General features: G+C 41.0%; 1 protein-coding gene across 1 annotated transcript; it reads right to left on the bottom strand.

The window, feature by feature from the left end:
* Positions 1-215: 215 nt before the first annotated feature.
* tmtc4 (transmembrane O-mannosyltransferase targeting cadherins 4) lies at positions 216-13264 on the bottom strand. The gene is made up of 18 exons (XM_004567969.3): positions 12839-13264; positions 12540-12741; positions 12337-12452; positions 10593-10809; positions 5889-5976; positions 5603-5703; positions 5304-5396; positions 4942-5103; positions 4439-4641; positions 4010-4184; positions 3516-3647; positions 3288-3367; positions 3088-3195; positions 2850-2991; positions 2288-2402; positions 899-1011; positions 692-761; positions 216-483 (listed from the first exon to the last, which is right to left on the bottom strand). Exons 2-18 carry the CDS (start codon positions 12699-12701, stop codon positions 335-337), a joined length of 2226 nt encoding a protein of 741 aa, XP_004568026.3. The 5' UTR covers positions 12702-12741; positions 12839-13264; the 3' UTR covers positions 216-334.
* Positions 13265-15542: the final 2278 nt, after the last annotated feature.

Genomic DNA, 15542 nt, shown 5'->3' with positions numbered 1-15542 from the left:
CAAAGATGAAAAGAGAACGGGGTTCAACATGGATCAGGTCCACATGGCCTTCAAATGGGGCAACAAAACAGCACAGGCATCTGACAGTCCTAACCTGGACACATCTGATGAAATCAATGCACATTTTAACACTAGCAAAGAAAACATTGTATTGCTTTACATTTTCCTTTCCCCTCTCTCTTTTATATTTATTATATAAATAACAGAACAGAAGCTTTATTAACAGATCGTGGTCTTTATTTCCAAATGTTTCAAAGCCAGAATTAGTGTGAGCTCAAATAATATCAAGTGAAACAATTTGTTCTTCAGTAGGCAGGAGTCAAAGTGGGTTCCCTCAGGGTGTGCTGCGTTTAAGTTGGTCCAGTTTGCGTCGCAGCATGTTGTAGTTGTCTCTGGTCCCAGGAGCCTCAGGGTCCAACTTTAGAGAAAGCTCGTAGTGTTTCTTTGCCAGCTCCAGCTTCCCCCAGCGATGATACAACACAGCTGAGGGGGAAAAAAAGAGAACGAAAGCTGCTTTAAGCTGAGAAGCTGCACTGATTCTAATTCTATTCATTTAGCTCATTCGGTACAGCTAGACTGCACAATAACACTTTTACTAGCAAGCATAAATATATATATATTTGTTGCTTCTGAGTGCTTGGAAGCTCTTAGCAACACTGTAAAATATGTGACACAACCAAAATCGCCTTACCTAAATTTCCATGGCAACTAGCAGCATTTGGGTTGATCCGGAGGGCGTGAAGAAAGAAGCCCTCTGACTCCTGAGATAAAACAAAGGGGGGAAAAAAAGCGCATCCTGAATTGTCTTTACTAGTCCCAGTCATATTTCAGAGCAGACAGAGTACTGTAAGGGATAAAATCCTTATAATGCCTACTATGCGTACTAATGTTTACCGACCTCATATTTTTGTAATTTCCCCAGGACATTAGCCAATGAAAACATGATGGTGTGGTCGTTTGGGAGGACTCTCAGAGCCTCTCGGCCGATCAGCTCTGCTTGACCCAAGTTACCTTACAGACAGAACGAAAAATTACTAAAAATGTCAGAAAATAAAATTCAAATATACACACAGCAAATCTATACTATGTATTTGTTAGTGTAATCTACACAGCAAGGCAGCTAACATTTATGCGACAAAGCCTATTGAAATCATGGGGATTATATTAAAAATGCTGCCCAACATGAAAGCGTTTCAGACTGTTGAAAACACAAATTCAAAGATGCGGCTAAAACACAGAGAGTCTGAGCGTGTGCTTTATTTGTCAGCAGTATCTAGAGCAGAGTTTTTCTCTCTCCACACATGGAGGATTGGTTTAGTCTCCTAATTAAGGATGAACACAAGGCCCACTGGGTTATTGATCTCTGTCAAAGATCCGTCTGATGTCTGGCCAGAAATGGAGAGAGACAGACAGACAGAGAAACGGAGGGCAAAACAATGGCAGTCATGTCCTGAGTCATGGCCCATGCCCTTCAGACAGCTCGCCAACACATGACTACATGCGCAACTGTGCCTAAATTTACACTGATCCCGTCTTTTGTTTGTGTAATGATCAAAACAAAGAAGGAGGGGCCAAGACCAAAGTGAAAACAATATTCCCAGTTCCTCACTTTTTCAAAATGACACCTATTGTTCTTCTTTTCTCTTCCTCTCTTTTTTGTGTGTTTGGAGTGGAGCTGGGGAGATGGGTAGAATTATTTCTGTCAGATTTGGGGAACAAATGCGGTGGGGGAACCTCTGAGGGGGCGCTGTTCTGGCTGTGCTTGCCCACGTTTGATCAGGAACATACTGGGCCCTGATTGGACAGTTCCAGTACCCTCCTGGGAGACTCCGCCCCCACGGGAGCAGCTTCTGACAAAACGGCTCGAGCGTTTGGAAATCAGAGCATTCTCCACACGGCAGGGAAGACTGCCTTCAAAACTCAGAACACAAAGCTTTAATACATAAATTTCAAGCATTGCTGATTCCTGCTCTTCCGGTCTAATCTTGTTGGCCATTTAGATTTACTGCCTTCCCAAAAATAACAACACTTTGTTTCTTGGCTCTGAATCCTGTAACAAAGTGCACCCACAAGAGAGGCTTTTTTTCCTTTTTCTTTTTTTTTCTTTTTTTTTTAAGTAAAGTGACTCATTTTCATGTAAATTCACAAAAGGCTGAATGTTATCAGTTACTGGTTTTGAACAACAAACACAATAAAACGCATCACATAAAACAATAAAATAGATGTAGTCTAGTGTCTGTTGTATTAAAAGCATGTCTGTTTGTGAGCTCGTGCACTTTTCCACTACCGGTGTTGTCCAGCAGAATGACCATGTTGTTCCACGCCAGGCTGTGGTCAGGTTTTAGCACAGTTGCATTCCTCCAGGCGTTTAGGGCATCCAGGTGTCTGTTCTGGTCGGCATACTGAAATATGAGGTACAGTGTTAGAAAACTCTTTTTGAATTCAATGACAATTTCTATTTTTTTTTTTTTTATTTAGTTTAAATTGTGGATTGAAGCTGTAGAAGAGAAACATATAACATGTATCACATAAAAACAACACTACACATGATCTTGTGTAGTGTGTCATCTGGGACGCCTCACAATGTGTTAGAGTTATTTGGGGCTTTTGTCAGGGGCGTCCTCCCTGAGGCTGACCAATATAAACATGGCAAAAGAAGAACAGCTAAGTGAATCTGGCGAAGAACAGTCAGCGTACAGAGTTAAAAACGCCACTTTTTAGCTAGTACTGCTTCATGTAGAGGTGTAGTTTGTCTTATCCTTGTTTTGTTTTGCTAACAGCTTAATCTTACACAGTGAACATGGTAAACGGGCAAAAGCAGATTGCGTGGTTTGAGCCCGGGACCTCACCAAGCGTCCCAGGTTATAGTAGCAGTCTGGGTATTTTCTCCGGAAGCGGATGGCGTTCCAGTAACTCTTCTCTGCCTCCTCAAACTTCTGCAGGCTGTTCTGAACTATTCCCAGATTCATCCAAGCTGCAGCGAAGTCAGGCCTGCACGGTTTTAAAAAGAACACAAAGCCATGAACAGGGAGTCTAAATCTGTTAAAAGAGCTCGTTGGTTTAAACTTTGATGTTAAACAACATTACTGAATGGAAACAGCTTTAGACAACAGCTGCTCTGCTTCCACAAGTTCATTTTTCTCCTTCAGGATATTCCCCAGGTTGTTCATTGCATGGACGTATGTAGGGTGTAGCCTGAAAGCCATAAATAACATGCAACAAACAAGTCAATGACTGTTTCTTTGTCAGAAATGTAGTAGGTCGTAACTGCTTGTAAGGACACATACCTGACTGCTTCTCTGTAATATGTAATAGCTGGAGTGGTGTTCCCTCTGTCAGCCAGGTTCTTACCCACATTATAATGCACCTGAGGGAACAATCATTAGCACTTAAAGCATCAGGACGTGTCTATGACTAGAATTCATTTTCAAATGTGCACTAAAATAATTTACTGGCACAAACTGAAGCGAGGCGGGAAAGCGCAAATCACTGATTTTTTATGTATTTTTCTTTACCTTGGCGTTGAGCGGACAGACAGAAAGGGCGCTGGTGAAGAGGCTTTGTTCTGAACGCCACTGGTGACTGCGGAGAGCACAGCGCACTACATACACACACAACAGTGCAAGCACCATGACGCACAGCAACTTCTGCAAAAAGAGAAGAGGAACCATTTAACAGCCAAGTGCTATAAAGCATTACAATATTAAGCTTCAAGTCAAATGATGTGTGACACTGAATTAATAACCTGCAAAATGTATTTCTGCAGCACATGGACACCACCTGCTGTCATCGTCCCTTTATAGGGAAGTCATTAGACATTTCTCATATCTGTACCTTCCCTGCATCATGAGTTACTGAATTATCAAAGCTGGTTTTGAAAACAGATTTTGAGTTTAAAATCAAGACAGTTTAAACCGACAACTTTGGAAAATAAACCTTTACTAGAAACTGCTTCAGTGTTTGGTGTCCTTTGCTTTATTGTGATCTTTTTGGCATCATTTAGGCGTACCCTGTATTTGGACCAACGGCAGCAGCAGTGTCCTAAAGAGTATGCCAGCAGTAGGCAGTAGCCGGCTGAAGACAGATAGAGAACTCTCTCAGCAATGACAAAGCCCACCCTGAAAAAAATGTTGCTCGCAGGCAGAAAAGGGACCACCAGTAGCACCAGACCCAGGGTCAAAGTCCTAGTGAGGAAAACAGAGCACACACATAGCATCTAAAAACATGTGGTCTGAGATTTAAGCTTAAGAATCTGAATACTGGACCCAAAAAAATTGTCAAGTCTGTGCTAAACCAAGCAAAAAGTATGCGTTGTGCACTGGTGACACTGCGGTGAATATGCTTTTATAGTCACAATCAACTATACGTCTTTAGAAGTCAACATGTACTTTATTTCATCTTTCATTCCAGCAAATCTGAGATGGCTTTCCTCACTCACCTCCTCCTCTGGCTGTCCTGTGAGCATAAGGCTTGGCTTATCAAGCCTACCAGGATGCACCAGAGCAGCAGCAGCCAGACTATCCTCCAATCAGTGGCTGACTTAATGAGAGGCACACAACCCATGGACCAATCAAAACACAGCCACCAGGGACACAGCAGCAGCCAGGCATTAAGGGAGTAGTAGTAATTATAGTTCACTATCTGCCAATCAAAACGGAACAGAAAAGGAAGAGAGCAGCAACAAAACCAGCGGAGAAAAAGGGGAAAAGCATTTAAAATTCTGAAGTAAACAGTGTTTAAAAACCATGCAAATTACTCAGGACAAACATGATATTAGACGGTGAATTAAACTGAAATGATGAAAAAAACGGAATATATGCTTCAATAAAGTCAATTCATAATTACATAGATCAATCAGAATCATTTAAAGATAAAATTGTCTGTAATTATAATGCATGAATAAATATTGTGAAATAAACTCTACAAACTAATCTTTCTTACCCTGAGGATGATATTTTCTGCAAAAGAAGCCGGGTTGTCTACTTCAGTGAACGCTGGCGGTCCTGTTCCCATGATCCTCCAGCGTGCGTAAAGCATCAGGAGGCCTCCAAGACCCATTAGACCCAGTCGCGTAAGCAATCCCATTCGCACCAACTCACTTACCTGTCACAAGAGTATTACCACTTGTCACTTACAATTAAAAATATAAAGCTTGTTAGTTACTTTCAGTCACCGTTTAATCGCTAATGTACTCAATTGCAAACTACTTTATACAGACAGTGTATGAAATGTGACATAAATCATACAAAGCAGTGCATAATTTATGACAGAAAAGCAGGGGAGGGTGTGCAAACCTAACTCACATCAAATGATTTCTTCCTAAGGAGTAGCCTCTGGCTGAGTTCATACACATTAACATTACAGATCAGGAGGACATCAAAGGCAGCATTCACACCCTGAAGGAAAATACATAGAGAAAGAAGGAGAAATGGCATTTAAATGTATATAGGTCAGCAACAAAACGAATTAGCTCATTTCATATATACATATATGTAAAAAAATATGAGACTTCTTCTCCTTGTGTAAGCAAGAATTACAGTGGGATGGCAAGACAGGATGAAAACATCAGATCTAAAAATGACCTTACAGAAGGACTTCATACCAAGACAGTGATGCCTTGTTCTTTACAGAGCATTGCTGCAGCACACAGCAAGAGGCTGACCACAACCCACTGGAGAGAAAACCTGTCATCTCTGTCACTCCCTGAGAACACAAAGCCAAGACCACGCTGCTCAGAGACAGGAAAGGATTGAAATGTAGGTGTTCAGACAGATGCATCGAATGCTGGCAGATCGATAACGTTTTGATGCCAGTGACATATGGAAAGCGCTTTGTGCAGTATAGAATTACTGTGTGCCTAAAGAGTAATACTCGTGTCAGGTACCTACCTTTGTTAAAAGCCTTGCAGTAGGTGAGGAAAGACAGCTGGAAGAAGAGGGCGCATAAAAGGTCTGCTCGGCCCACTATGCCAGCGACCTTGATGAGAAACAGAGAAAAGCGAGAGAAAAAAAAGCTATGATACATGAGACAGGAAGGACTGATTAAACTACAAAAAATACTTGAGGAAACAACATTATCTGGTAAACCTCTTTAGAAATTATTCATTTTATTACACATGCACCATATATTAGTTTTGCATAATGCATCCAAGTACAAAAGGAAGCTTATTAAAAAGATGTCAGAAGAAACTCTCATTACCAGTGTAGCACGGTTGTGTGTGTGTGTTTCTATATGGTGTGTGTGTGTGTGTGTGTGTGTGTGTGTGTGTGTGTGTGTGTGTGTGTGTGTGTGTGTGTGTGTGTGTGTGTGTGTGTGTGTGTGTGTGTATATAAAGTATGGCTGGCATCCTGTGGTTGCCTGCTTTGATACATACAGCAGGCCCAAGCAGACAGTGTGCCTCCCTCCCACCCTCCAGGTCTTACCCAGTCCTTGCCCTGCATGATTAAAGGGAAATGGACAGGGAATTGCTTCTTTCCAGCCATGCTTTACAGTAGGGCTGAACGATTATGGAAAATAATCTAATTGCGATTTTTTGCCCCAATATTGCGATTGCGATGCGATATGCGATTATTTTTTAAGGTCTTTGTCTTCTGTATTATTAAACAAAGACAAGCAATACATCATATAGTATGGCCAATACTATATTACATTAATTTTAAACTGTTCTTTCCTGGAAGACAGACCTCTGTTATGATGACATGAGGTGATGCATGAATTGATGACTGACATTTTTATTTAACTTCTTCAATCACAACAGTATATTTGAACATACACAATAGTTTATTTTTAGCTTACAAACATCTGAGCATAAAGTGCTGACAAGGAACCCTGGTGTAAACATTAAAATGAAAGTCAGTACAATGTGCAGATTGCAGAAATATACATAAAAAAAATCAGTGGCTTTACCACACTCAGTTTTTCGACATCTGTGAACTACTAGACAGTCATTCAATTAAAAAATAATATTAAATAAATAAAACTAATAAATAAAAAATACACACATCTTACTGATCTCTGCAGTCAGTAACATTACACATAAAGTGCAAACATAATAGCAATTGTATAAACACACACACAAACACGCCTTTAAAGTTTAAAGGCGTGAAATTGGACGGTCTAGTTCTGATTAGCGTCACCGCTGTCTCGGTGGAGTTTAATAAACTCGGCCGTCTGCTTCTTGCTATCTAAAATATAACCAGACACTGGTGTAAATTCTCGACTGTCTCATACTTCTGTTTAATAAGTTTTCTGTTTGACGTTTAGTCAGCTGTGTGAAAACCAAGGAGGAACCCACCCGGGGGATTAATAAAGTTTTATTTTATCTAATCTAATAACTTTAATCTCAGCCAAACCGATTTAGTCACGAACAAACAAAACACTGAAAAAAGCCCAACAATAACATTTTTAGGTTGTCTAAGTGACTTATATATTACGTTTAACCCGAGCAGCGAAACTCCGCGGTGATCTGAAAATGATGTGCCGGGAGTTGTGCCGTTCTCGGCCGCATCAGTAACCCTCGAGCTCCCGGCTAGCTGTCGAGCTGGTGGGTAGCAGACGCCTCTGAAAACGTCGAAGCACTTTTGCAAATATGGGATATCTTGATAAACCGAGCAGATATTTGATGTTTACACAACTACTTTCTCGCCTGAAAATATGTTAAAAGTTTATTTTGTGACCCAGAAAGATTAGTATGAGTAATTTTAAAACTTAGTAGCGGCCGCCATTGCTGGAAACTGGAGTTTGGCTGGGCCGCGCTATGAATTCTGGGATATGGTAGTAATTTGGACAGCCTTCGGCGCGTCGCTGTGACGTAATCGGTCTACAAATGCGGCCTCAGGAGGATGCAGCCCATGAATTTGGACATGTCCAGAGTATAATCGCAGCCTTTGCGGTTAGAAAATTGCACTTGATCATGTCGCGATATTATCGCAAATGCGATATATCGTTCAGCCCTACTTTACAGCAGAAAAACACATATGAGGGCAGGTCAATAAGCATCCCAACGTGGCTAATAGTCAGGTCGTACTATCGCACGCACCTTGGCCCACGCTCCCAGCTGAGATGGGGCATTTGTTCTTGGCACGGAAGCACTGGAGGCTCTGGATTGGCTTGTCTTGACGCCGTGTTGAAACCATGTTTTTAGGAAAGGTTTATTTGTAGCTCAAAATCAAAACTACCTCATTGAGGTGCACAGGTCCCTAACAGTAACAGCCCAACCAAGTTCAAATAAAAACCTGGAGCTGACTTAACAGCTCATTCGCCAGCATGCAGAAAGAAAGAAAATATTGTAAATATATAAAAAGAAATACCTAAACACACCATGGCCAAACACTACTAGCTAAATGTCATCTGTTAGAAGTTAGCTGTAGAAATAAATGTAAAATACTGGTGAAAGAGCAGTAAAAAGTCATTCAGGATAGGAACAGAATCAAGGATTCACTAGTGTATCATCTCCTAACCACATAGCCTAAAAATGTCCTACCTTAAACCATCACACGTTTCTGTATTATACCTCCTTGCAGCTGTTTCTTAGATTTATAGCGTAAAGATATTTATGAATGGTATTTTACTACTCTCTTGTAAAATCTCAAGTCTTTGTTTTTCTAATCACTGTTGCATACAGTGGGGCAAAAAAGTATTTAGTCAGCCACCGATTGTGCAAGTTCCCCCACTTAAAATGATGACTGAGGTCAGTAATTTGCACCAGAGGTACACTTCAACTGTGAGAGACAGAATGTGAAAAAAAAATCCATGAATCCACATGGTAGGATTTGTAAAGAATTTATTCGTAAATCAGGGTGGAAAATAAGTATTTGGTCACCTCAAACAAGGAAAATCTCTGGCTCTCACAGACCTGTAACGTCTTCTGTAAGAAGCTTTTCTGTCCCCCACTCGTTACCTGTATGAATGGCACCTGTTTGAACTCATCATCTGTATAAAAGACACCTGTCCACAGCCTCAAACAGTCACACTCCAAACTCTGCCATGGCCAAGACCAAAGAGCTTTCGAAGGACACCAGGAAAAGTATTGTAGACCTGCACCAGACTGGGAAGAGTGAATCTACAATAGGCAAGCAGCTTGGTGTGAAAAAATCAACTGTGGGAGCAATCATCAGAAAATGGAAGACATACAAGACCACTGATAATCTCCCTCGATCTGGGGCTCCACGCAAGATCTCATCCCGTGGGGTCAAAATGATCATGAGAACGGTGAGCAAAGATCCCAGAACCACACGGGGGGACCTGGTGAATGACCTGCAGAGAGCTGGGACCAAAGTAACAAAGGTCACCATCAGTAACACACTACAACGGCAGGGAATCAAATCCCGCAGTGCCAGACGTGTTCCGCTGCTGAAGCCAGTGCATGTCCAGGCCCGTCTGAAGTTTGCCAGAGAGCACATGGATGATACAGCAGAGGATTGGGAGAATGTCATGTGGTCAGATGAAACCAAAGTAGAACTTTTTGGTATAAACTCAACTCGTCGTGTTTGGAGGAAGAAGAATACTGAGTTGCATCCCAAGAACACCATACCTACTGTGAAGCATGGGGGTGGAAACATCATGCTATGGGGCTGTTTTTCTGCCAAGGGGACAGGACGACTGATCCGTGTTAAGGACAGAATGAATGGGGCCATGTATCGTGAGATTTTGATCCAAAACCTCCTTCCATCAGTGAGAACTTTGAAGATGAAACGAGGCTGGGTCTTCCAACATGACAATGATCCAAAACACACCGCCCGGGCAACAAAGGAGTGGCTCCGTAAGAAGCATTTGAAAGTCCTGGAGTGGCCTAGCCAGTCTCCAGACCTCAACCCCATAGAAAATCTGTGGCGGGAGTTGAAAGTCCGTGTTGCTCGGCGACAGCCCCAAAACATCACTGCTCTCGAGAAGATCTGCATGGAGGAATGGGCCAAAATACCAGCTACTGTGTGTGCAAACCTGGTAAAGACCTATAGTAAACGTTTGACCTCTGTTATTGCCAACAAAGGTTATGTTACAAAGTATTGAGTTGTATTTTTGTTGTTGACCAAATACTTATTTTCCACCCTGATTTACGAATAAATTCTTTACAAATCCTACCATGTGGATTCATGGATTTTTTTTTCACATTCTGTCTCTCACAGTTGAAGTGTACCTCTGGTGCAAATTACTGACCTCTGTCATCATTTTAGGTGGGGGAACTTGCACAATAGGTGGCTGACTAAATACTTTTTTGCCCCACTGTATATAACCTTTTTATTTCACTAAATAAGGTGCTCATCATGGCTGTGTACCACTTTAATTATGTTTATTTAGACTCTAGTTTTTTTTTCATCACCTTGCTGTTGTAACACATGAATTCCAGTTGTGAAATCAATAAAGTACCTATCTATATATCTATAATTGTTTTTCTTTAAGCTTTACTGTTTGCGTTTTAATGCAAAACTGTATTTTCAGTTTTGAGACTACTAATAAGTCCAAACTACACAATAATCATACATATGAATCTTTACACACTCATGTGTATGATGATTTTAATGCATACTGAACTATTTGATTGTCTCTTTACTTATAATATTATGCATATAAATAAACACTTCAACTCTACTTACACTTTCTGTGTGAACTGGGTGTGCGGCAAAGAAGATGGCAGCAAGCAAAGAGGTCTTCGGAGCGTGGTTCAGTATCCTGCCCTTCTCATCGTAGGCCAGTCCACCAATAAGTACTGCAAACACGTCAATCATAAGGGCGGATATGACAGCATGGAGGATGATGTTGAGCACATGGAAGCCAACGGGGTGAAGGCCTCCCGCTACGAGGTAGTTCAGCCTGCAACAGCGAGACAAGAGAAAAACTAGAGCTGAATGTACAGCAGGTGTAGGAAAGTATATGTGTGAGTATGGTGAAGCTATTATAAAGCATAATGTGACACGATGAAGCCAATGGGACATGGTGAGGGTCATCAATAACCACCATCAACTGCACAGTTATATGCAGAGAATAGAGGAAAGGCGCCTTCCCACTGTAGAAACACAACAGAACTCCTAAATGGCACAAACGTTTACAGCAATGGCCCCTAATCATCCTTTCCGTTTCCACTGCAGGTTAACTAGCCTCACAAGGTGATGTAATCAATTTGTAACAGCTTCAAACTGCAAGTGATGAATATATTAACATCAGACTGATATAGCAGTGGTGATGCCGTCTCTGGTGTTTCCCTGTGGATAATTTTAAGCAGCTGTTGGTAACATTTGACTGGAGAAGACTGTTACTCGAGTCTGTCGTTATCCACCAGACTCCAGTGGTTGTGTTTGCTGTCGAGTTCTTCCCTGCAGTTTTTAGGGGATCAAGTACCTTTCCTCTACCCTGAAAACATCTTTGAAAGAGAAACTATAGAGAGATTTCCTGCTGTCAGAACATGCACACAGGTGCTGATTGACCTAAAATATTGTGCAAGTTCCTGCAGGAAGAAGTAACCTACAGAAACAGTATGATGTTATGCTTTTTCAGTCAAGTCCTTACTGTGGTTAAACTACTGACAGGAACCGTGTAGAGGTTTTGGCAATTAACAGAGGAGTAAGTATTCGAAGAATGATGCTCTAATGTGTGTGGCTGAAATTACAAGCACATATTTTTTAAATTCTGACTGAACTCTTTTGGATTGAAGGTTTCAGGTCAACTGTGCACATGCGATGTGGTCTAATGATTAGATTGATAGAACAGATTATTGAATCAATGCAAAATGCAAAAATGATGAATGTGCTATGCTTTTATCTTTCTCAACAGCTGTGTTAACATTTAGTCACATGTCTATTCAAATCCTTTAATATACACTCACTGGCCACTTTATTAGTTACTGTTCAGCTGCTGATTAATGCAATTTCTAATAAAACAAATCACACGGCAGAAACTAGATGCAATACCACACACCAGGTGCCACTCCCGTCAGCTCCACCTGTCTTGTGATGGCTGCTTCCAGCAAACCGGTTTCTTCAACATGACAGTGAGGTAACTGTACTCAAAAGGCCTCCACAGTCAGATCAGTCCAGTAGTGCCTGTTATTGTGTAGTGCTTTTTTAATCATTTTAGAAGTCCAAAAAGTTGTATTAAAAAAAAATCTCAACAGAGAACAAGTTTGGCTTTTTGTAAAGAAGACAAGTGCACATCTGCACACATTTACAATGTACAAAGGGAGCATGTACAGATGTTTTGAGACACACCTCCGCAACCAAAACAAAAATCAGTGTGGACCTGTTTATTCTGAGTCGTGGATTAAACTGATTTGAATCTGATTACTAGTTTAGCTGTGAATGTATAAAGTGTGTATAAACTCAGACACTAAGTAGGACTCCTTACCTGAATGTAAGGACAGTGAGAGGTCGGTAGGATTTGTGACTAGAGTTGCTACTCAGGTTGGTTCCCCAGAAGTCATTGCTCCAGATGTTGTTCAGAGGTGTTGCTGGGCGCAAATCCTGCAACCACAAAAACAAAATGAGTGACGGTTATTGCCAGTGTAAGTGTGTAACTGGAGTCAAGCTGCTGATGAATGAAAAACTCACCTTGTTGTTAACAATTGCTTCAGAATCATCAAATACAAAGTCTCCATCATAACTGTTAATGAAGCACAGGAGTGCCACCAAGGCAACGGTGACCTTGGCCTGAACAGGAGCAAGCTTTGGCAAGGGTATGTGGTGGTCCCAGTATACTTCAGTCAATGCCATAGTGCACTGCTGGGTCTTTGGTCATTCAGTTTCATTATCCCTGAGGAGAAGAGATGGGTGCAGGAAGTCAATTCAAATCACAGGTTGTAAAAACTGATAACTGCGTAATAAACACAGTGCAAACGCTGCATACACACCTTGTCGTCTCAGTTCATTGTCTGAGAGGTCACAGTGTCTTGTGTTACCTCCATGTTAGCTTGTCTGCCAGAAAGCTAACGGGTAGTACACGTTGACTCACTCAGAGACATGAGAATCCCACCTGCATGCAAATGCGGCGATGTACAGGTACGATGATGACGCGGTCACTGGGGCATCACAGTATAACGTGGAAGGTTTCTTCGTGTGTCGCCAGCTAGCATGTCTGAGACATGCTAAAAGGTCTCTGCTGCTCCTAAACAAATGACAGGCGCGCAGTTGCAGTGGCGCTCGGACAGTAGTTTGACTATTATACTGATCAGCAAAGCCCTTGAATCGCACAGAACAGTCCTGCCGAGGTACGGACAGAGTACTCGAGGCTGTAAACAAATGTGCACGCTAGAGTAAACGACTTCCTCTTTAGCGTCAGAGTCACGTGTTCAGTGTCAGCCAATACTTGTTGCTAGATGAATGATACACGAGTGTGCAGGGTTGAGCAGAGGAGAGCGCTTTGATGCTGTAGCAGTACAAGGCTCTCTAAAGCCATAAAAACATTTCTTCCAATAATATCAACAGGTGGACAACAGTGAATGTAGGCCAAAGTTTGTTATCAAAAGGCTCTGTCCTCCTGGAATAACTTCCATTTTATTTTGAAGCTTTACGCTGATGGCTTTGGGTAACTTTGGAGATTATTTTTAAGACGATGCTCTATTTTATATTACCAACAGTTTATAAGTATGTAAATGAGCCTTAAAGAAAGGACAGAATAAAGTCCTATTCAATTCAAATCAATTCAGTTCATTCAATCACTGCAACAACTGCCTCTTAGCACTTCATATTGTAAGGTAAAGAACCTATAATAATAGAGAGAAACCCCCAATAATCAGATGACCTCTTTTTAAGTAAGCACCTGGTGACTGTGGGAAGGAAAAACTCCCTTTTAACAGGAAGAAAGTTCCAGTAGAACCAGGCAGCGAGGGGCAGCCATCTGCCATGATCAGTTGGAGTTGACCTTTCTGATTTCACTGTTGGCTTCTCTTTAGCTGATTACAGAGGTCATAATAGCCTTCCAGTTTTGTGCTGACAACTAAGTGCAAATCCATCCATCCACCTTCTTCCGCTCATCTAGTTCAGGGTCCTGGTTGTAGCCTCTTTGAGCTGTCATAGTGCTAAAGACAAAGGGTACACACTGTACAGGTCACCAATTTATCGAAGGGCTCTGTCCAGTTATACCAGAACATTTCAGTCCTTGCGTATCGTCTTTCTTGGCTTTGAATTTGTTTTTAATGGCTTTACTGTATTAGTACCAGTCCCTTTGCTTTCATACTTTTGAGGTGAAAATGGAGTTACAGTTGTGTTTGTGACTCTAAAGGAAGAGCACTTTACAGCTCAAGATCTCCTGAGGAGAGGTCCACAGTTGTACTTTTCTCCATTAATAGCATTCATTAGAACCGTTGTGAAAAGTTACTGATCATCAATTAGAATTTTTGGGTCTGTTTACATATGTTTGGATTCTGTGATACACTCAGGCACTTAAATGTTGATGCACTACGTAAGCTGTAACTTCTGTAAAAATGTCGATTCAACATAGAATATTCAATTTTCATTTAGCAATCTATCTTGCCATGAGCCACAGAAAACTTCTTTTACTGTCCTACAGTTCAGACTGATTGTATTTTGGCCACAGGACTGGATCTTTGTTTCTAATTCGAACACTGCCTTGAGGAGAACAGACTGGCTCCACACAGCGAAGCATCTCACATTAATTGGATTATGATAAAAGTATCCATGATCAGCTCTTCCTATCGAGCTCAGGTGTCATGCTGCGATGACACGAACCCTTTTCCTGGTTCACACAAAGGGAGCTTTAGCTGGGATTCGCCTTTAAAAAGGAAGCACTGTCCTGGTAATTGGAGAGACCTGGTTTAATTTAAGTTTTATGTAAGACATTACCAATCACACATGTTATATTAGGAAAAGCATGTGAATAATCTAATTTTTGATGCTGGCTTCTTGTCGCAGTGTCATGTCTGAGAACAGAACAGCACCGTTTTAAATGGTATTAGCAATTCATGTTCTTTTCTTCTTTGACAAGTCAATTTTTTATTTTTTTTGCTGTGAAAAGGTCTGTTAAATTTGTCTTTTTCTTCAACTATGATTATTTTTTGTTGCTTTCTTTTTTTTTTTGAATGTATCTGTGTTCCTCCTTTGACATTCTTACTCAGTTTAGCAACTCCCGCTGGTTCAGCCTTTGACACAATGTAATAATCCAGTCATTGATTGTCAATCCTTGTTTTTGCAGAGCAGCTGAAACATCAGATCAGAGACCAGTGCAAAACAGTCTTGCCAGCATTTCAGTTATGCGTGTTAAAAAAACATTCAAAAAAATTACAATCTGCCATGTTTCTGTAATTTAGTAACTCGTTTATCACCTTAAACTGTGGTTTTGTTAAAGCACTCGACTGCAAACCCATCCAGAGGTTTGTTACAGTATGACTGAAAAGGAAGGCAATTTGTTTTTTGGGTGATTTGGTCATGCAAATTATGAAGTGGCTTCAATAACAGGAAGAAGGGGTAATCATTCCTGCATGTGATGTGTTTTTCAATCAAAGCATTATGCATGTGTTTTGATTTCATTTTGAGATAAGTATTGTAAGGTGTAACAGAATATATTCAAGTATTTTTTTTATTTGCATTTAAAAGAAT

The sequence above is a fragment of the Maylandia zebra genome, linkage group LG16 (assembly GCF_041146795.1).
Source record: "Maylandia zebra isolate NMK-2024a linkage group LG16, Mzebra_GT3a, whole genome shotgun sequence".
Lineage (NCBI taxonomy): Eukaryota > Metazoa > Chordata > Actinopteri > Cichliformes > Cichlidae > Maylandia > Maylandia zebra.
This window is presented reverse-complemented; position numbering and strand designations above follow the sequence as displayed.

What these genes read in the sequence shown, in the direction of transcription:
- tmtc4 (XM_004567969.3), bottom strand. Translation starts at nt 12,701, where the DNA reads ATGGCATTGACTGAAGTATACTGGGACCACCACATACCCTTGCCAAAG. An exon ending in AACAAGGCATCACTGTCTTG is followed by an intron (nt 5,397 to 5,602) that starts GTATGAAGTCCT and finishes ATTTTCCTTCAG; the next exon opens with GGTGTGAATGCTGCCTTTGA. An exon ending in ACTATAACCTGGGACGCTTG is followed by an intron (nt 2,403 to 2,849) that starts GTGAGGTCCCGG and finishes CTCATATTTCAG; the next exon opens with TATGCCGACCAGAACAGACA.